General features: G+C 44.3%; 1 protein-coding gene across 5 annotated transcripts in view; it reads left to right on the forward strand.

Moving 5' to 3' along the window:
* SPDYC (speedy/RINGO cell cycle regulator family member C) overlaps positions 1 to 22,883 on the forward strand; it is a 46,960-nt gene that overhangs the window by 231 nt on the left and 23,846 nt on the right. For 2 of the 5 annotated variants that reach the window (XM_070564259.1, XM_070564263.1), the window contains exons 1-2: positions 22 to 339; positions 8,962 to 9,100. In XM_070564259.1, coding sequence (XP_070420360.1) covers positions 322 to 339; positions 8,962 to 9,100 — 157 coding nt within the window. In that variant the 5' untranslated portion in view covers positions 22 to 321. The other 3 variants (XM_070564262.1, XR_546909.2, XM_070564260.1) reach the window with 3 other exon arrangements.

Genomic DNA, 22,883 nt, shown 5'->3' on the forward strand with positions numbered 1-22,883 from the left:
AGCCGAGGACTCTGGCTCTCAAACTGCCTGGAAGGTGGAGCGTCGTACGGGCCGTACCACTTGGAGGGGGGAGTATGCAAGGGACAGATTTTACAGACTTTAGAGAAATCAAACGTTTTAGAGCCTCGTTCCAGGGGGGTTCGCAACAGTATGACAAATAAGATGCTTTCCGGGAGACGTGGATTCCGAAAAGAGAAATCTGTCTCTTCCATGATCACCCCCAAATTGTGTGGGAGTGAGTTGGGCCCCCGTGGCTGCTGCTGATTGGTCAAGATAGAGTTACGCGGACCAATAAGAAAAAGAAAGGAAATCTGATGGCCTATGGGAAGAGAACAGCAGGTGAGCGGTTGCTAGGGGCGGAAGGCGGCGTTGCCTAGGACTAGATCCAAGCCCAGCGGGAGGAGAGTGCGGAAGGTGCAGGTTGTGGGCGGGTTGCTGATGTCTCCCCTGAGGGCCTGTTTGCTGTGCCACGCAAGGGAGAGGCAGCCAGGTGTGCTGGGGACAGACCTCTAATTCGGGCTAATCTTGGGATGGGAGTATTTCGTGCAAAGATTGACTTCAGTGCCGCATGCCTGCACCCCTCCCCGTGCCTGCAAGTTTCTGTCCTTGTTCAGTCCTGGGCCGTAGCGACAACTCCCCTGGTCCTTGGCCTGCCCTGTATTTCAGTCTCTGTCTCGGTCGCAGCCAACTCAGTCTGGTCATTGACAGAATGGAGCTGATGCACCCACTTTGTGCCTTGCGTTTTCCTCCGTCATCTCATTTAACCATCAGTCGCTAAAGTTCGTGAGCTAGGTGGTGCTATCCTCACTCTATACGTGGGACAGTTGAGGTTGAGAGATGTAACAAGACCTGTCCTGGGATTGGCATCAGGTCTGTCTAACTCTAAGTTCCCGTACTGTTGGCTTCAGCCACCTTAACCACCACCTGTTGACCTGAATTGGCCTGACTAGTTTAGTTTGTAACCTGTAACTGATTTGGCTGCCCCATAAGGCCACCTGTGACTTTTTATTGACTGCATCCCACGGTCAGCTTTCAGTTCTTACCTCACTCAACCTCTCTCCGTTTCTTAAAAGTCGTCTTCCTGAGCTTCTGTGACCCTGCATACCTCTGCTTTTCTCTCTGGCTATATATCTGCCCCTTTCCTGTGCCCATCCTTTTATTTAAATGTTGGTGTCCCCGTTGGCCCCTTCTGTTTGCTTTCCCTGCATGATCCTCTTTGTTCCTGTGATTTCAATACCTCCACTCAGTTGCTGATGACGCCCGTGTCTGGTCTTTAACTGGGATCTCTCCTGCTTGTAAAACAATTCAGTGTTCCTAGTCCTCCACCCCAACCCCAGCTCCAGAAACCTGGGCATCACGCCTGCCATCTCCCTCTCCATCTGCCCCCACATCCAAAATGGCAGTTAAGTCATTTATTCAATTGTCTACAAATACGTATTCCATGCTGCTTGTTCTAGGAACTTAGGATGTCAGTGAACAAAGATCTCTGCCTTTGTGAAGTATCATCTTGGTAGATGTGATGGACGATAAACAATATACATTAAGAGAATTATCTAATATGTTGGAAGGTAATAAGTGCTAGAGGGAAAAAGTGGAACAGAGCCAAGGGATCAGGAGTGCGGTGGGTGCTTGAAGCAGGCTGCAGTGTCAGCAAGACGGTGACATTTGAGCAAAGACTCGAGGGAGGTGAGGGCATGAGCCAAGTGGATGTCTGGGTAAAGACTTGCAGCTAGGTAAGGGTGGACTGGTCCTGGTTTCTTGGAGAAAGTGAGTGTGGCTGGAGTGCAAATAGCAAAAGAGCGAGCAGTAGGACAAGGGGCCAGGGCCAGATGGTGCTGGCCATTACAGGGACGTCGGCTTTTACTCTGACATGAGGAGCCGTGGGAGGGCGTTGAGCAGAGGTGTCACATGCTCTACTTAGGTCCCCTCCATCTCCTGTGTTGGAACAGAGCGTAGTGGGGTGGGGGACAAGGGTGGGAGCAGGCAGACCAGTTAGGAAGCTCTTGCGGTACATTAGGCAAGAGATGAAGTCCTATTGAGCGTCTCTAGAATTCATTCTTTCTTTTCCATCTTCATCTCCTGGTTCTAGTCCAGACCGTCATCATCTCATGCCTAGGCAAATGCAACAGCCACCTAATTGGTCTCCTTTCCTATACTCTCCTCCCTATTTATTGTCCATACAGGGGCCAGAAAGATCCTCTGACACCTCAGCTTGTATCTCGCCTCCCCTCCCCGTACTCTGCTCTTCAGGCATATGTCCCGTTTGTGGGGGCCCTGGATGCATCATGCATCCCATGCCCCAGTAGGATCCTCACTTTTTATATAGGCCTTTCCTCTGGCCACGAATGGCTTTCTCCTCAAATATCATCACAGACAACATTGCCTAACTTCTCAGGCTGGACGGGGGCCTCTTCCGTTTGTTCCCACAATGCTTTCTGCTTTCCCCATCGTGGCATTTAGCACCCTGTGCTGATATTGGCTTTGGATTTATTTTATTTTATTTTATTTTATTTTATTTAAGACTTTATTTTTCCTTTTTCTCCCTAAAGCCCCCTGGTACACAGCTGTATATTTTAGTTGTGGGTCCCTCTAGTTGTGGCACTGGCTGTGGATTTAAATATCGCTTGCACAGGCCCTGAGCTTAAGGATGGGAGCCTGAGGAGTTTTTCCTCACTCTGAACAAAGTAAATTTCTGAGCAAAGAATATCACTGGTGTTAAAGGGAATCATTTTATTATGATAAAGGGGTCAGTCAATCAAGAAGACATATAATAATCCTACCCATTTATACACCTCATAACAGAGCTTCAAATTGCAAGAAGCCAAAACTGACTGAACTGCAAGGAGAAATAGGCAAATCCATAATAACAGTCAAAGATTTCAATAATCCTCTCTCATTGATTGATAGAACAAATAGGCAGGAAATCAGCAAGGATATAGTAGCCTTGAGCGACACCATGAACCACTGTCAACCACTTGACCTGATGGCCATTCATAGAACTCTTCACCCAACAACAGCTGAGTACATTTTTCTTAAATGCATACAGAACGTTTACCAAGACACACCTATTCTGGGACATTTCTCCACACTAGCAATGACCAATCCAAAAATAAAATCAAGAAAACAATTCCATTTAAAATGCACCAATAAATTTAAAAGAATTCAAGTCACGTAAAGTATTTCTATGACTATGATAGAATTAAGTTAGAAATCAATAAGAGAAAGATCCTTGGAAAATCCCAAAATATTTGGAAACAACACACTTCTAAATAACCAATGGATTAAAGAAGAAATCAAAAGGGAAATTATAAAGTAATTTTTAACTGAATAAAAATGAAAACAACATATAAGCATTAGTAGGATTCCACTAAAGAAGTATTTGGGGAAAATTTATAGCACTAAATGCTTATATTATATTCTATGTTAGTAAAGAAGGCAGGTCTCAAATCTATGACCTCAGTTTCCACCTTAAGAAACTAGAAAGAGAAGAGCAAATCAAACCCAAAATAAGCAAAATAAACAAAATAATACAGTCCAAGAGGAAATCAATGAAATGAAAAACAGAAAAACAATAGAGAAAATCAATGAAACCAAAAGCTCCTTCTTTGAAAAGATCAATAAAATTGATAGATCCCTAACCAGACTCATCAGGAAAAAAAAGAAAAAGACACAAATTACTAATAATCAGGATTGAGAGAGGTGACATCCCTTCTACAGATATTATTATGGAAGTATTAGATATTAGGGTAGTATTAGTAAAGTAGATATTAGAGAGTATTATGAAAAATTTTATACCAATAAATTAAACAATTCTTAAGAATAGGGGCAAGGCAAGGATGTCTGCTTTCCCTCCTTCCACTCAACGTTGTACTGGAGATCCTGGCCAGTGCAATAAGGCAAGAAAAAAAAAGGCATACAGAGTATAAAAGAAGAAATTAAACTGTCTTATTCACAGACAACTTGATTATCTAGGTAGATAATTCTAAGGAATCCACAAAAAAGGTACTAGAATAACTGAGTTTAGCAAGGTTGCAGGATAGAACGTCAATATGCAAAAAGCAACTGCATTTCTAAATACTATCAGTAAACAATCAGAAATTGAAATTTTAAAAATACTACTTACGTAGCATCAAAAATATTAAATGCTTAACATGTTATTTAATATTTAACGAAAATATTAAATGCTTTTATTAAATTATAAAATTTATTTTAAAAATATGCAAGACCCGTACACTGAAAAGTACAAAACATTGCCAAGAGAAATTAAATATCTAAATAACAGGAGAGATATACCATGTTCATGGATCAGAACACTTAATACTTCTATGATGTCAGTTTTCTCCAGACTGATCGATAGAGTCAATGCAGTGCTAGTCAAAATCCCTGTAGGCATTTTGTAGACATTGACAACTCATTCCAAAATTTATATGAAAATTCAAAAGACTAAGACAACCTTGAGAAGGTTGAACAGAATTGGAGGACTTATGCTACCTGATTCCAAGATTCACTATAAGGCTACAGTCATTAAGACTGTGACATTGGTGTAAAGGTGGACATATAGATCAGCGAAACAGAATATAATCCAGATATAGGATGACATTTTTTTTTTAAGATTTCTTTTTTTTCTTTTTTTTTTTTCTCCCCAAAGCCCCCCGGTACATAGTTGTATATTCTTCATTGTGGGTCCTTCTAGTTGCGGCATGTGGGATGCTGCCTCAGCGTGGTTTGATGAGCAGTGCCATGTCCGCGCCCAGGATTCGAACCAACGAAACACGGCCGCCTGCAGTGGAGCGCGTGAACTTAACCACTCGGCCATGGGGCCAGCCCCTAGGATGGCATATTTATATTGATTTTTGATAGAGGTACCAAGGCATTTCAATAGCAAAAGATAATCTTTTCAAAAGATGGTGCTGGAACGATTGGGTATCCGTATGTACTAAAACAAAACAAAACCAGAAACTCATCCCCTACCTTGCATCCTATACAAAACTTAACTTGAAATGTATCATAGACCTAAATATATAAGCTAAAACTATAAAACTTCTAGAAGAAAACATAGGAAAAAATCTTAATGATGTTGAGTTAAGCAAAAACTTCTTAAATAGGACACAAATAGCATGAACTATCAAAGGAAATAAACGGGTAAATTGGACTTAATCCAAATTACACTTTTGCTGTTCAAAAGCCGCTATTAAGAAAATGAAGGGGCTGGCCCTGTGGCCGAGCGGTTAAGTTCGCGTGCTCCGCTGCAGGCGGCTCAGTGTTTCGTCAGTTCCAGTCCTGGGCGCGGACATGGCACTGCTCATCAAACCACGCTGAGGCAGTGTCCCACATGCCACAACTAGAAGGACCCACAACGAAGAATATACAACTATGTTCCGGGGGGCTTTGGGGAGAAAAAGGAAGAAAATATAATCTTTAAAAAAAAAAAAGAAAATGAAAAGGGGGCTGGGCCCGTGGCGTAGTGGTTGAGTTTGGTGTGGGCTGCTTTGGCGGCTGGGGTTCATGGTTTCGGATCCCAGGCATGGACCTACACCACACATCAGCCATGCTGTGCAGGCAAGTCACTTATATAAAGTGGAGGAAGATTGGCACAGATGTTAGCTCAGGGCTAATCTTCCTCAAGCAAAAAAAGAGGAAGATTGGCAAAAGATGTTAGCCCAGGGCTAATCTTCCTCAGGGAAAAAAGAAAAGCAAAGAAAAAGTTTGGGGGAAAATATGTGCAAAAACATATGTCTGGCAAAAGATTCATATCTAAAATACATAAAGAATTCTTACAATTCAATAACAAGAAGATATAAAAGCTAATACAGGGGCCAGCCCCGTGGCAGAGTGATTAAGTTCACGTGCTCTGCATCGGCCGTCCAGGGTTTTGCTGGTTCGGATCCTGAGCGCGGACATGGCACCGCTCATCAGGCCATGCTGAGGTGGCATCCTACAGGCCACAACTAGAAGGACCCACAACTAAAAATAAATGACTATGTACCAGGGGGCTTTGGGGAGAAAAAGGAAAAATAAAAAAAATCTTAAAAAAACAAAAGGCTAATACAGAAGTGGGCAAAAATTTACCAAAAAATGTCTGCCAACACCATTAATCATTAGCTAAATGCAAAGGAAAGCAATGAGATACTACTGCCAATAGAATGACTAAAAGACCAGGCTAAAAGGCTAAAGACTCAGCACATCAAGTAGCACTGAGGATGTGGAGCAACTAGAACTCTCATACATTCCTGGTGGGGATGCAAAATGGTATGGCCGTGTTGGAAAACAGTTAGGTAGTTTTTTATAAAGTTAAACGTACATTTACCATGTGACCCAGTGATTCCATTTTAGGTTATCCAAGAGAAATAAAAGTATATGTGTTTACACAGCTATGTATGGCGAGCATCTCAGGTGGTTGCATCTCAGGGGCAGGGGTGGGGGAGGGGTGGATTCCACAGCAGCACAAGCAAACGTTTTTGGGTGTTGGAAACATTATATGTCATGATAGTATACGCATTTGTCAAGCACACCAAACTATATACTTAAAATTGGTAAATCTTATTGTATGTTAATTATATCTCAAGGAAGTTGATGCACAAAATTGTTGTAAGTGAATATACGTTTTGACCTAGACCTTTGATTTTCAGGAGTCTATCCTGCTTAAGAGCGTGTACACAGGCCCGAGGATGTTTCCTACAGCATTCTTTGACATAGTAAAACAATAAAACCGCATGTCCATTAGGAAGAGAATGGTTAGATCCATCTTGTCCAATAATATTCAACCCTTTAAAAAGGCAGATTTAAAAGGATATCAGACCCATTCATGATAAATATAACCCAAAGTAGGAATATATCGGAACTTCCTGAGCCTGATACATGACATCTATGAAAAACACACAGCTAACGTCATACTTAATGGTGAAAACCGAATGCTTTCCCTCCAAGATCAGATACGAGAAAAGAATGTCCACTCTGCCACTTCCAGTCAAAATTGTAGCGAAGTTCTAGCTGGCAATTAGGCAAGAGAAGAAATAAAAGGCATCGAATTGGAAAGGAAGAAATAAAACTATCTCCTTTTGCAAATGACAGGATCTTGTATATAGCAAATCCTAAGGAATTCATACCCTCCCCCAACAAAAAACTATTAGAGTTAATAAATGAGTTTAGCAAGGTTGCAGGATAGAAGATCAATATGCAAAAGTCAATCGTATTTTTATACACTAGCAATGAACAATCGAAAAATGAAATCAAGAAAACGATTCCATTTACAATGCACAAAAAAATGCTTATGGGGCCTGGCCCCGTGGTGTAGCGGTTAGCTTCGACACACTCACTTTGGCAGCCCAGGTTTGCAGGTTCAGATCCCAGGTGTAGTCCTACACCACTCATCAGCCATGCTGTGGTGGCGACCCACATGTAAAGTGGAGGAGGATTGGCGCAGATGTTACCTCAGGGCTAATCCTCCTCAGCAAAAGGAAAAAAAAAACGCTTATGAGTAAATTTAAAAGAAGTATAAGACTGGTACACTGAATATTACAAAACTCTTGAAAAGAATTAGAGACCCAAATAAATGGAAAGATATCTCATATATATGGATTTGAAGACTTAATCCTGTTAGATGACAATACTCCCCAAAATTGATCTAAAAATTCACTAGTCCCTATCAAAATTCCAGCTGCCTTTATCGGAAAAATCGACCAGGTGATCCTAAAATTCATGTGGAAATGCATGAGGCCCAGAGTAGAGAAAACAGTCTTGAAAAGGAAGAACAAGGTTGGAGTACTCACACTTCCTGATTTTAAAACTTACTACAAAGCCACAATCATCAGGATTGTGTAGTACTGACATAAGGATAGACAAATAAATCAATGGAGTAGAATTAAGAGTCCAGAAATAAACCCATACATTTATAGTCAATTGATTTTCAGCAAGGTGCCACGGCCTGCCCGGTGGCACAGTGGTTAAGTTTGCATGTTCCACTTTGGTGGCCCTGGGTTCACTGGTTCAGATCTGGACCTATGCCCTGCTTGTCAAGCCATGCTGAGGCAGGCGTCCCACATATAAAGAAGAGGAAGATGGGCACGAATGTTAGTTCAGGGGCAGTCTTCCTCAGCAAAAAGAGGGGAATTGGTGGCTGATGTTAGCTCAGAGCTAATCTTCCTCAAAAAATTAATTAATTAATAATAAAACAATAAAATAAAAATAAAAAACAAGGGTGCTGGGGCCGGCCCGGTGGCTCAGCGGTAAGTTTGCACATTCCGCTTCTCAGAGGCCTGGGGTTCACCGGTTCGGATCCCTGGTGTGGACATGGCACCACTTGGTAAAAGCCATGCTGTCGTAGGCGTCCCACATATAGAGTAGAGGAAGACTGGCATAGATGTTAGCTCAGGGCCAATCTTCCTCACCAAAAAATAAATAAATAAATAAAGGCAGCAGCAATTCTGCTCGCTGGGAGCCACGTGGCAGGGTCAGCCTGAAGCTGCATGGAGGAGGGCGCCAGTGGCATTCTGAAGGACAAGCAGTTTTCAGATCAGAGACGTGAGCTGCCTGCCCATGGGCACATCTGGCCCATGTGTGAGTTTTGTTTGACCTCCATGGTGTTTACAGTTTTTCTAAATTAGCTGCCAATGCCTAAAATGGATAAGATTTCACGTAAGTAAGGATTCTTGGCTTCTCCAGCAAACCTGGCCATCTGGCCCCCTAGGCCCCACTTCCCCAGGAGAGATGTCTGGATGGGGACAGTGCTCTCCAGTTCCCCACAGCCCGGGCCACTCTTGCGCATTATCTGTCCCAGCTTTGTGGACACTGGCTTTGCTACCTGCTTGGGGAGGGCGTTGAAATGGAGACATTCTTCCCACTCCTTGACCAGCAATGCCCACTCCTCAACACAGCTGAATATCACCTCCAGGGTCACACACACCAGGGCTGTCTTCCATTGTTCATTCAACACACATTTACTCAGTTCTATTTCTTCTCTAGACTGAGCCCACGTTGGGCACACTGGAGACAAAGAGACAAGAATACCCAGCCCTCGCTTTCCAGGAGTTCACAGTCTGGAAGGGGAGACAGCTAGAAACAGCTACATCCAAGTGTGATGAATATGGTGGCAGAGTTGCAGGTAAGGTAGTGTGTGTGGTGAGAGCACGCCCCTGAAGGGGGTGTGTGTGTGTGGTTGGTGAGGATGGGGAACAGTACCGCAGTGGAGACAATCCCAGAATGCCTGGGAAGTGGCTGTCCCTTGACAGTCATCTCTGGATTCTCACGTTCCCTCCGTGAAAGAGAACAGAGGAATCGTCTTTCCACTTTCTGGATGGAACACTCCCAGGTACTCCCAGGCCCTCTGCATTTCCAGAGTGACCACCCAGAACTGTACCCCATGTGGGACTGACGACCCATGAGAGCTCATCTGTGTGCAGACCCATGTGAGCTGGTCTTAGAGCAGTCTATGTGCAGGGGCCGTGCCAGGTGCTGGGGACATCATGGAGAGCAATATACAACTTCATGGAGCTTTCGATCTCCTGGTGCAGAGATGTATTAACTAATGGCAGGCTCTCTGACCATCTGGTCCCATGGCTGGTACGTAGGATGTCCTCAGCAAACATCAGTGGAACGAATGAATGATTGAGGAAATACAACATGGTCCAAATTCCTATCCTGTCAGAATTAATGTTAACATTTTTTTAATTAACGTTCTACACATTTTTGTTGAGCACCAACAACGTGATAGACTTAGAGGTGAGATTTTTGGAGGATTCATGCCAAAACACCCAGTCCTTCTCTGCTCAAGGTCAAGTTCAGAACCAACTGAGAAATAGACACACAGGACAGACAGAGATCAAAACGTCACTTTCTTACCCATAAAGGAGTTGTGAAATGCCACTTTAGGTCTGTCTACACCTCCCTGAGTTGGACAGATTACCCACTCTACTCCTGCAAATTTCTCCTCCTTTGGGCCTCTTAATCTGTGACAGAAGGCAGAGCAGAACACACGTAGCCTGCAGGCAGGCTGGTCCTGAGAAGAAAGCGGAAAGGGCTGCACAGAGCATGCCCAGTTTCTTCTGACAACCTCACCAACTGGACAGTCTCTCTTCTTCCAAGGACTGAGTGAGAGCGAGTGGGACAAGGCCAGGAGTGTTAGTTACTCCGGAAAAGGCCCCCATGTGGCAACAAGAGGAATGAGAAATAATCTTTAGAGCCCAAGACTCAAACCAAAACAATCAATTAGCCAACCAGTCAGTCAACTGATCAGTCTCAGTGTTTAATGTAATTTAAGCAGCAAAAGACTGTGTTCTCCTTAATAGGCTAGTACATTATAGAGGGTCATAAGTTCTTTATCACTTTTCCCAGAGAGGTGGGGTTTATTTCTTCACCCCCTTGATTCTGGCCTTGGCCTGTGACTTACTTCGAACAAACAGAATACAGTAGAAATGATGCCATGCCAACTCTGGGCTTACCCTGTAAGAGAACTGGCAGCTTCCCCTTCCTTCTCTTGGAACCCAGCCACCATGCTGTGAGGAAGCCCAAGCAGTCCTGTGGGGAGGCCCCTGGAGAGGAGAATCGAGGCCCCTGCCAACAGCCAGAACCTACTCGCCAGTTGTGCAAGTGAGCCACCTTGGAAGTGAATCTTCCAGCCCCAGTCGAGCTGTTCCAGACGACGCCACATGGAGGAGAGAAGAGCTGCCCACGCAAGGCCTTGCCCAAATTGCAAAGTGGTGAGGAAATAAATGAGTGTTATTGTGGCAAGCCTCTAAGTTTTGGAGTGGTTTGTTTTACAGCAATAGATAACCAAAACAGTGGGCATCACATCTGTCTTGTCTCCCTGTTCCTAGGTCCAGGTCCAGGGCCTGGTACAAAATCAGAGCTCAGTGAGTATTGAAGGAGTGAATAAACAAATGAATGGATGGATGGATGGATAAGTGCATTGTCTTGGGCCTGACAGCCCTGGGGTGGTAGGTTCTGGCAGAATCAGGAACCCAGAGTGTAGCAGCTTTGTGGAGGATAAGGGGACAGTCTCCGCTGAGATTGTTATAAATCACTTCCTGGGCAGATTCCCTGGAAGATCGACTTGAGGTGGCCTGTCACCGGCAGTGCACACACAGCTGCTGAAGGGAGACGATAACTGCAGTCGAGGGACCCAGAAGCTCCACGGTGCAGTGGTTCGAGAGCCACGCCGTACGTGCAGGAACCACACCGGCAGAAGGGATGCCTCACAGGCCGCCATTTCACTCGCCCCCAATTTCATTCAGTTCCAGATTTAAGTGTCACATGATCGCAACTGTGGAGGAACACCCGGAACACGTGGTTTTTCCGTTCCCGCCCCTGCAGTCCAGGAAGGCAGCGGGAGGAGGCTGGGGCAGATGCTGAGTGAGCCAGTTGGCTACACCCGCTTCCACTCACTGCGCCGACAAAGGCCTTCCCAACGGGGCATTTGGCTTCCTGCGTCATCTGCTTCTAGCCTGTCTCCCCCACGCCCCATCATGTACATTGTGTTGTGGCCACGCTTAACTTGTCCCCATTCCTAGAACTCTGCTTGTCTCTTCAGCCTAGCTTTCTTCTCTTTGGCTCCTCTTTTGTGTAAGATGCTTTCCCTCTCCTGTTTGCTGGAAAATACTTAGCACACACCTAAAGACACTTGCAAGCATCAGCCATGAACCTGAGTGAGTCTCTCCCACCTCTTGGTGCCCACAGCATTGACCTGATGCGAACACAGCCTCATTTGACCCTAAGCGGTAACTGCTCCTGCGTCTGTGACCTCCATCCCGGCAGGCCTCAGAATAATAAAAATAACTACTACATATGGGCTGTAAATTGTAAGAGTAATCACACAGCCCATGCATATTGAGCTCTGACTGTATGCCAGGTGTGGTTTTAATCCTTACAACAATCCTAACAACCAGGTACTATTAACATGTCTGTTTCACAGATGAGGAAACAGAGGCACAGAAAGATAAAGTAACTTTCTCAAGGTTTGCACAGCTAACAGGGAAAGACAAAGTCAGAATTTAAACTGGGCGGCGAGGCCCCACAGCCCCGATCTCACCCTCTACTTTGCAACATGCCCATTTTCTCAACCCCCGAGACAACTTAGCGTTTTATTGATGAGAGAGCAGAGGCTCAGAGAGGGTCAGGAACAGAGCCTGAGTCCCCCTGCTGGACAGTGGCCGATACTGCCACTGGTACTCCATCTGGTTCCCCAACACTCTACAGGGCTTCTTGTGAGCCGCCAGGACTCACAAGAGCCCACCTTCTGGACTCAACTCCCCCAGAGCCTGTGTGCATTCCACCTCCAACCCAGCAGTGTCTGGGGATGAGTCATTCCCAGCAGGCTCTGGGAAAAGCCAGGGAACAGCCGCCTCTAAGCTAGACAGCTTGCATGTCCTCAGAGCCCTCAGAGCATGGACAGGAAGCCCAAGTCTCTGCCCACTGCAGGGGGCAGACAGCCGGGTGTGAAGCCATGTCAGGACTCTTAACTCAGACCAGTGTGGGCATCTGTGAAAGGGACATGGATGCAGGGGTGGGCTGGGGACAGGTCCAGGGACAGCCCGTGTCCCCTAAGTCTGGTACAGACAAAGAAAGGTGTTGGGGCAATAGGGGAGGGCTTGAGCAATCAGCTGGCACCCAGTCAATCAACACCATTGTACGGGACCTGTTATGTGCCAGGCATGGGGCTGGGGGCTGGGGACTCGGTGGCAAGCAAAAAGACCCCTTCTGTCCTCATGAGCCCTCTTGCCCCGTGCAAGAAATTCGGGGCATGCCGCTCTCCTCCCACCTCTCACGCTTGCTCCGGCCTCCTTCCCATTAGAACGGATGGAGAGACGGATCTCTCGTCCAGCAGGAGGGAAGGCAGAGCAGGTGTCGCAGACGTGCATTCAGTGGGACACGGGAGCTGGGAAAGGGACAGAGTCTGAGAGGTTTGAGGAGCGAGAAGTTGAGATTATTCTCAGGAAGAGGGAATGGGGACTGACTCGAGAACTGCAGTGGGTGGCCGGGAAGCGTAGTGTCCTAGGAGCTCTGTGGCCCTGAGTTCAAGGTAAAAGAACCCCTGGTTATCTGACTTGCTTTCTCCTCTGGCGCAGGTACCGAGTGGGTGGAGGGATGGGTTCAGCCAGGGTTGGAGTCTCCCGGGTGTGGTGGTTTTACGCTATGTTCGCACATGCTTGATCCGCCTCTTTTCAGGCGGTGGACCCTGGTTCCCCTCCCCTTGAGTATAAGCTGGACTCAGCGACCTGCATCTGCTGAGTAGAATCAAACAAAAGTGATGGTGAGACTTCAAAGACCTGGTCACAAAAGGTACTTTGGCTCCCTGCTGGCTCTCTGTCTTGGATCGCTTGCTCTGGGGGAAGCCAGCTGCCGCGGCGTGAAGACACTCCAGCAGCTCCATGGACATGTCCATGTAGTGAGGAACTGGGCCCCTGTGGCCAACAGCCGTGTGAGTGAGCCTCGTGCGAAGGGGACCCTCCAGCCCCAGCCGAGCCTTCAGATGACTGCAGCCCTGGCCAACATCGTGGCTGCCAAGAATGGAAGGGCAGGCTTCCACCTGGTTATTCGAGAACCCAGGCTCCTTCTATCTTGTGGCCCTGCCATCCACTAGGGGCCCTTGGGGTTCCCTGGAGACTTTCTGCATTTGGCTGGAAGTCAGGGATACAGAAAGTGAGACAGATGGTCAGAGAGGGAGGTTTTCAAAGGCCACGCCTGGTAATGAATAATAAAAAGTAATGAAAAACGGGATAAGGAAGTTACATTTAAGATGAAACTGACAGATGATTAGAGGGTAGAGTGGGTGGAAGGGAGAAAGGAATAAGGATCTGTGGGAAGACCCTCTGGCCTGAAAGCCTGGCTGTATTTTAGGAAACAAAGCAATCCCGGGTGACTGGAGCTTGGGGAAGGAGGTGGGGAAGGAGGTTGCAAAGGGCCAAAAATCAGTCTGAAGAGGTGGGCGGGACCAGATCACACAGAGCCTTGTAAACAGCCTCTGAGTGACTTTGGTTTGTACTGGGGTCAATGGGAGGATGCTGCAGGGTTTAAGCAGGATATAGCGGGACAGATCTGTACTGGGACATACCGTCATGGCTGCAGTGGCGTGAGGGGCTGGAGGAGGGAGGGGAGTGCAGCTGGAGCAGGAAGAGAGGTCAGGAAGCTGATGCAGCGGCTCAGGGAGAGATAAGGACAGCCTGCTCTGGGCTGGGCAGGGTGGATGGAGATGCTGAAGACGTGGAGTGCCAGGATGCAGTATTTGATTAAATGTAGGGGAGGGGGAAAAGGAGAAGCCCAGGGGCTGCCCGGTGGCGCAGAGGTTAAGTGTGCATGTTCTGCTTCGGCGGCCCGGGGTTCGCCAGTTCGGATCCCGGCTGCGGACATGACACCACTTGGCACGCCATGCTGTGGCAGGCGTCCCACATATAAAGCAGAGGAAGATGGGCAAGGATGTTAGCTCAGGGCCAGTCTTCCTCAGCCAAAAGAGGAGGATTGGCAGCAGGTGTTAGCTCAGGGCTAATCTTCCTCAAAAAAAAAAAGGAGAAGCCAAGTGGCCCCAGGCTTTTGTGTGGAAGGTAGAGTTATTCTCTAAGATGGAGAATGCCAGAGATAGCAAGTTTCGAGGCAGCATGTTGAGTTCATTTTTTAAAATTATGAAATATTTGATATGTACAAAATAATTGATATCAAATATACATAAGCAATGGAGTGAAATATAAAATAACAGGTAAGTTGAGAAACAGAACATTAGCAACATCCCTGAATTTTCGTATTTCCTCCTTCCATCACATCTCCTGTCTCCACCCCAAGATACTACACCCCCAATTTTATTATTTTTAAAGTCATTACCTTGCTTTTATTTTTCTCATAAACTCAAGTGGTTATTTTATCATAAATATGCTCATAAAAATGTTCCAGTTAATTGTGGCAGGCCCCATGGCCAAGTAGTTAAGTTCTCACGCTCAGCTTTGGGGGCCCAGGGTTTCACCGGTTTGCATCCTGGGCGCGGACATGGCACCGCTCTTCAGGCCATGCTGAGGTGGCATCCCGCATGCCACAACTAGAAGGACCCACAACTAAAAATACACAACTATGTGCCGGGGGCCTTTGGGGAGAAAAAGGACAAATAAAATCTAGAAAAAAATAACTGTTCCAGTTAAGAATTGAAAGGATTTGCTTTTCAGTGCGAACCTGACTGCACTCCAGATAAAGCTCCCAATATCAGATTCCATCTTGACAATTGGCTCAACCTTTCTGCCCAGCCACTGCCTCTCCTGTTGCTCTGAGCCCCGTGTCCCCTTCTGGTGGGATATGCCCTGTGGGGTCTGTTTCACTGGGCGTGGCAAAATGCACTCTCCGAGTTCACTGAAAGGGTGCAGTTTTTCTCCTCTAATCTGTTAAAGGGGGGAATTACATTAATTAAATTTCTCCTCTCTAACCTTGCACTCTTAGAGTAACTTGGGCACAGTGTGTTATCTTTTCTGTATGTTACTAGACTCAGTTTACTGATAATTTGTTTAGGACTTTCACATCTGTGTTTATGAGTCTGCAGTGTTTCTTTCTTAGGCAGTCCTTAGCAGCTTTTGGAATCAAGCATGCTACATTTATTACACGTATGGGAGAAAATCCCTCTTGTTTTATACTCTAGAAGGATGTGTACAAGACAGAATTTTTTTTTTTAATGTCTTAAGTTCAAAGTGTCCTTTTTTTTTTTTTTTAAAGATTGGCACCTGAGCTAACATCTGTTGCCAATCTTTTTTTTCCCTTCTTCTTCTCCCCAAAGCCCTCCAGTACACAGTTGTATGTTCTAGTTGTGAGTGCCTCTGGTTGTGCCATGTGGGACGCCACCTCAACGTGGCTTGATGAGCAGTGCCATGTCCTCGCCCAGGATCCGAACTGGCGAAACCCTGGGCCAGTGAAGCAGAGAGCGTGGACTTAACCACTCAGCCACGGGGCCGGCCCCAAGACAGAATTATTTGTTCTTTGAATGTTTGGCTAACCTTACTGGTGGAGCCATATAGACCTGGAGTTTTCTTTGTGGTAAGAGTTTGTCTAATGATTCAATTTCTTTAATGTTATAGGACTAATCAGGATTTCTATTTTTTTTTTATAATTAGAAATTTGTTTATTTATTTATCTGTTTTGGTTTTGATTTTTTTTTTTTTTTCCTTTTTCTCCCCAAAGCCCCCCGGTACATAGTTGTGTATTCTTCGTTGTGGGTTCTTCTAGTTGTGGCATGTGGGACGCTGCTTCAGCGTGGTCTGATGAGCAGTGCCATGTCCACGCCCAGGATTCGAACTAACGAAACACTGGGCCGCCTGCAGCGGAGCGCGCGAACTTAACCACTCGGCCACGGGGCCAGCCCCTTGGTTTTGATTTTATGGGTGGTTTTTTTGAGGAAGATTAGCCCTGAGCTAACATCTGCTGCCAATCCTCCTCATTTTGCTGAGGAAGCCTGGCCCTGAGCTCACATCCGTGCCCATCTTCCTCCACTTTATACGTGGGATGCCTACCACAGCATGGCGTGCCAAGCGGTGCCATGTCCACACCCGGGATCCGAATCGGTGAACCCCGGGCCACCAAAGCGGAATGTGCACACTTAACCGCTGTGCCACCAGGCCAGCCCCAGGATTTCTATTTCTATCTGTTTTATTTTGGTGAGTTATATTTTTCTGTAGGGACTTGTCTATTTTCATATAAACAAATACAAATATACATATTTTATATATAAAATAAAACTTGACGTAAAGTTGTCCAAAGTATCCTCATACTTTTATTATCTAACATCTTTAGTTATATCTCTCTTTTCATTCCTGTTATTGTGTATTTGTGCCTTCTCTTTTATTTTTATTTATTTATTTATTTTTGTGCCTTCTCTTTTAAAATTATTTTGAATCAGTCTTGCCAGAGGTTTGTCAATTTTATTAGTATTCTCAAAGAACCACATTTTGCCTTTTCTGATTTTTTCTATGTTTTCTATTTTGTTAATTTCTGCTGTTTATTATTTTATTCCTTCTACTTTGATTAGGTATATTTTCCTATTTTTTTAAATTTATTTAAAAAAATTTTTTTTGAGAAGGTTAGCCCTGAGTTAACATCTGCTGCCAATCCTCCTCTTTATGCCGAGGAAGACTGGCCCTGAGCTCATATCTGTGCCCATCTTACTCTACTTTATATGTGGGATGCCTACCACAGCATGGCTTGCCAAGCAGTGCCATGTCTGCACCCTCGATCTGAACTGGCTAACCCCGGGCCGCCAAGAAGCAGAAAGTGTGCTCTTAACCGCTGTGCCACCCTGCCGGCCCCTTTCCTATTTTTTGTAAAGCTGTTTATTTTAAAATAATTTTAGGCTTACAAAAAATTGCAAAAACATGCAGTTTCTGCTTTAAAGATTTTGCTTTTCTTTTTTCTCCCCAAAGCTCCCTGGTACATAGTTGTATACTTTTAGTTGTGGGTCCTTCTAGTTGTGGCATGTGGGACGCCACCTCAGTATGGCCTGACGAGCGGTGCCATGTCTGCGCCCAGGATCCGAACCAGCGAAACCCTGGGCCACTGAAGAGGAGCACATGAACTTAACCACTCGGCCACGGGCTGGCCCCAGCATGCAGTTTCTTTATACCCTTCACCAAACTTCTCATAGTGCTAACTTCTTGCACAGCCATGGGACAGTTATTAAAACCAGGAAACTGACAGTGATATAATGCTGTTAGTTAACCTACAGGCCTTATTTTAATTATGCTAATGGTCCCACTAATGTCCTTTTCCTGGTCCAGGATCTAATCCAGGATTCCAAATTGCATATATTTGCTGTATTATTCGTTGTTATGTAAAATTACCCTAAAACTTAGCAGCTTAAAAGAACCAACATTCCTTATCTGTGGGTTTCTGTGGGTGAGGAATTTGGGAGCTGCTGACCTGGGTGGTTCTTGCTCAGGGTCTCTGATGACATTGCACTCATGAAGCCAGAGAGGACTGAGGTCGTCTGACATCTTATCTAGGACCTGGGGTCTGCTTTCAAGATGGTATGTTCACGTAACAGCAGGGGGCCTCAGATCCTCACCGAGTGGGTCTCTCCCTAGGGCTCCTTGAGTGGCTTCAGGACATGGCAGCTGGGAGACAGTCTTTTATGACCTAGCGTCAGAAATCACCCTGGGTCATTTCCACAGTGTCCTGTTGGTACGTACACAGGCCAGGCCTCTTCCATGAATGCCGGGGTTACTCGGAGGCCTCCATGGAGGCTGGCTACCATGGTTGTCATTGTCTCCTTGGTCTCCAAGCTGGGACAATTTCTGATTTCTTTTTCTTCCATGAACTTGCCACTTTGGAAGAGTACCGGCCAGTTATTTTGTAGAATATCCCTCAATTTGGATTTATCTGACGTTTTATAATGATTACTTTGAGGTTATTCATTTTGGGCAAGAATACTGCAGAAGCGCTGTGCTCTTCTCCGTGCATCCTATTAGATGGCGCCTGACTTTCGTACGTCTCATTACTGGTCATGTGAACTTTGGTCACGTGGCTGAGGTGGCGTCTGTCAGGTCTCTCCACTGTCAAGTTGCTCTTTTTCCGTTGGTGATCAGTAACCATCTCGTGGGGAGGAACTTTGAGTTTATGCAAATATCTTGTTCTCATCCTACCTTTACTTACTAATGTCAGCATCCATCAATGAATCATGATTCACAATTATTATTGTGGTGTTGGCCTAATGGTGATTTGCTATTTCCATCATTCCTTCCACATTTATTTATTGGAATCCTTTTGTGAGGAAGAGCTGTCACTTCTCCCCCATTTTTTAAAAATTAATTAATTAATTAATCAATATCAGTATAGACTCATGGATATCTATTTTATTCCATGGGTAATAATCCATTACTATGTGTGATGGTCAATTTTATGTGTCAGCTTGACTGGATCAATGGGTACCCAGATATTTGGCTAAATACTATTTCTGAGTGTGTCCCTGAGGGTGTTTTCAGATGAAATTTCCATTTGAATTGGTGGACTCCTCGAAGCAATTTGCCCTCCCCGATGTCCAACCTACTGAAGGCCTCAATACAACAGAAAGGGGAAAGAAGGAAGAATGTGCCCTTTCCTGTCTGACCGCTTGAGTGAGATATTGATCTGGCCTGGGTGCTCCTGGGTCTCGGGCCTTTCGACTGAGACAGAATGACACCACCTTCCTGGGTCTCCAGCTTGCAGATGGCAGATCGTGGGGATGGGGATCCAGGCTGTCCCAGGGAGAGAAGCCCAAGGCATTCTGGCCTACATGCCAATCTATACCACCCTCCAGGAAGTACAGGACGTCCTGCCCTGAGTGTATCTAAAGTTATATGACCACACCTGCACTGATACCATTTTCACGACTTTTTTACATGATCTTTCCGTTGTCTTGTAAAGAAAGAACTCACATACCTGTGCCTTATAAATTTAGCCCTAACCCTTAACACATGCAGCTCTTCACTGCCCATGGGTCCTGTCCGCATGCTATTCTTTGAATAAAAAAGCACTACGACCAGACCTTGAGAGTCCAAGAAATCTTTCTTTCGACTCCTTAGCTCGCCGAGCCTGCATCAATGGGATGCATAATTGCTTGACCTAATTCTTCTTAATGAATGTCTTCATATATATATCCTATTGGTTCTGTTTCTCTGGAGAACCCTAAAACACTGTCATTACTTACTTAATTGCTCAAATTGTCCCAGATCTGGCCCTTGGGGGCTCCTTCACTTTAACTCTGGTATCCTTCTGAAATGACGCCATCATTTCTTGAGCACTTCCTTACTTTCTGTCACTGCATGATGTTCCAGACTCGTCTGGTGTTATCTCTGCCCCAGCCCTGAAATGAACCATTTCTCCAAAGAGCCCTGCTTCCTTTTTATCGGAGAATGGAATTTAAGAACCAAGATCTGGGTATTGGCTGTGCTCATTGCTACTGGGGTGTCACTGCCTCTAGGCCCTCTCAGTGTTGGAGGAGGAAATATATGTATGCAAACACATATCTATTTATTTCTAGATCTATCCATCTGTAGATATAGATTAAAAGCATGAGTTTATGCTAATGCCTTTGATTCCAATGCAACCCCACAGGGCTCCTTCTAGCCTTCCCCTTTTCCTTATTTGAAACTCCTGGGGCTGGCCCCGTGGCTCAGTGGTTAAGTTCGCATGCTCCACTGCAGGCGGCCCAGTGTTACATTGGTTGGAATCCTGGGCGTGGACATGGCACTGTTCATCAAACCACGCTGAGGCAGCATCCCACATGCCGCAACTAGAAGGACCCACAGTGAAGAATATACAGCTATGTGCCGGGGGGCTTTGGGGAGAAAAAGGAGAAAAAAAATAAAATCTTTAAAAAAAAAAAGAAACTCCTTTCTCGGATGGCCAGAAATCTGGATAATCTCATTATCCACGATATGTTACTTAGATGCTAATACAAGTATATACATTCGATAGTTTCAGAACTTCTGACCCATACTGCCTGAAAAACAAGTTTACTAATCAGAGTCCAATACTCACGCTGTTTAGTTCTCTCTGTCTTTTGCCTTACAGGATAGAGTCAAAACACTGTTTTCCAAAGTTACTTAGGGGAGGTTTTCACATCCCCACTCCCTTCAGTGTGGTGATGTTCTCATTTTTAATGCAGTTAGGTTCATTTCTTATAGTTTATTTTCCTTTTTGGGTCTCCCCCCATTCTGGTTGACTTTATTTACGTATTGTTTTGGAGTGTAGGTAAGACATTAACATGAGCCTAAAAGTCAGAACTAAACAAAAAACTATACTCAGAGAACTGTCGCTCTTCCCTCGCCCTGTCTAGGCCAGCCCCATTCCCAGATTCTTTCTACCCAAGTCCCACCTACTCCACATAGGCAACAAATGTCATTAGTTCTGGTTTATCCTTCCTGTATTTGTTTTTGCACAAATGAACAGATATACGTATATTTCTTATAGTCCCTTCCTTCTTACATAAAGGATAGTATATGATATACTCCTGGAAATGACTCCCTGGTGGTTCATAGAGATCTTCCTCATTCTTTTCTACAGCTGCATAGTATTCCATCGTCTGGAGGAACCAAATATATTCTCCTATCTCCTATGTGTGATACAGTTTGTAAAGGTTGTTTCAGTTACTTGCAATTATAAACAATGCTTTAATAATCTTGTGCATATGTACTTTCATAGTGTTGGAGGTATATCTTCAGGGTGAATTCCTAGAAGTGGCATTGCTGAACCAAAAGATAAGTACATATGTAGCTTTGTTAGACATGGCCACATTTCCCTATGGAAGCCTAGTACCAGTTCCCATTTCCACTGGTAACATAGGAGAGGCTCTGTTTCCCCACAGCCTCGCCAGCAGAATGTGTTGTCACCTTGTTTCATTTTTGCCAATCTGATGGGTGAGAAACGGTATTTCAGTGTTGATTTAATTTGCATTTATTTAATTTGCATTTATTTCATATGTTAAAAGGAGATTTTTATGTCTTGTTTTATGTGAATCTTCTGTTCATATCTTTTTTTCCATTTTTAAAAATCAGGGTTTTGGTCCTTTGTCCCTCAATTTATAATAGCTCTTTCTGTAGTAAGGATATCTGTTGAAAAATTTTCTCCTAGTTTGTCAGATGTCTCTGTTTGTTTGTTTATTTATTTAGAAGCCGTGGGGAGCTTTTACTTTCTATTTTACATGTAATGTTTCTGTTGTTGGAGTGTTTTATGGTGATCAAATATTACATGGGATAATTTCAACTGCAAGTAAAAGGCTCTTCTTCTAAAGCCTTTAAAATAAAGGATATTTACTATTTCATAGAACAAGAAGCTCAGGTAGGTGGAGAATTCCTCTGCTAAGTAAGTGATTCGGTGATGTCATCAAAGATCTAGCATTTTCTGTGACATTGTCTAGTGTTTCTGCTTTTAGTTAGATACTGGCATTAAGACTAAGATATATATATATAATACTAAGATATATATTAAAACAAATATTAATACATTATATATTAATATCAATTATATAATTAACATGTTAAATATATTATGTATTATATTATATATGTACAAATACATATATTAAGATATATACAAATATATACTATATATATAAAAGAAATATCTTAATTCCTATTTTCTTAAGTGTTTTTATAAAGAGAGGATACTGAATTTTTTGTTTTTTAAAGATTGGCACCTGAGCTAACAACTGTTGCCAATCTTCTTTTTTTTTCTGCTTTTTCCCCCCAAATCCCCCCAGTATATAGTTGTATATTTTTTTAGCTGTGGGTCCTTCTAGTTGTGGCATGTGGGACGCTGCCTCAGCATGGCCTGACGAGTGGTGCTGTGTCCACACCCAGGATCCGAACCAGCAAAACCCCAGGCCCCCGAAGCGGAGCGCACGAACTTAACCACTGGGGCATGAGGCTGGCCCCCAAGGGGGTATTGAATTTTGTAGAATGTTTTTTTCAGTACCTAGGAAGATAATCATACAATTTTTTTTCCTTAAATCCATTCATATGGTCTGTGATATTAATGGATTTCTTAACATTGAACCAGTCCTGAATTTCTGGAGTAAATCCCACTTGGTCACGGTGTATCATTTTCTTACTGTGGTGTTGGATTATGTTTATTTAATTTAAAAATGTATTTAAAATTTTTGCATCAATATTCATGAGTGACATCAGTCTATAATTTTCTTTTATTATACTGTCTTCCACATTTATGTGTCAATGTTTTACTTCCTTCATAAAAGAAATAAAGAATGTTCTGAAATGATTTCTAGAGCACTGGGACTATCTGGTCTTTAAAGGTATGGGAGACTTCCCCTGTGAAACCATCTGGGCCCAGTGCTTTTTTGTGAGGTAGTTCTTTAATAACTTTCTCTATTTCTCCTATAGATATTGGTCTAATGGGGTACATTTTGCTAATCTCTATTTCCCTAGGAAATTATT

The sequence above is a fragment of the Equus przewalskii genome, chromosome 11, assembly GCF_037783145.1.
Source record: "Equus przewalskii isolate Varuska chromosome 11, EquPr2, whole genome shotgun sequence".
NCBI classification, from domain to species: Eukaryota; Metazoa; Chordata; class Mammalia; order Perissodactyla; family Equidae; genus Equus; species Equus przewalskii.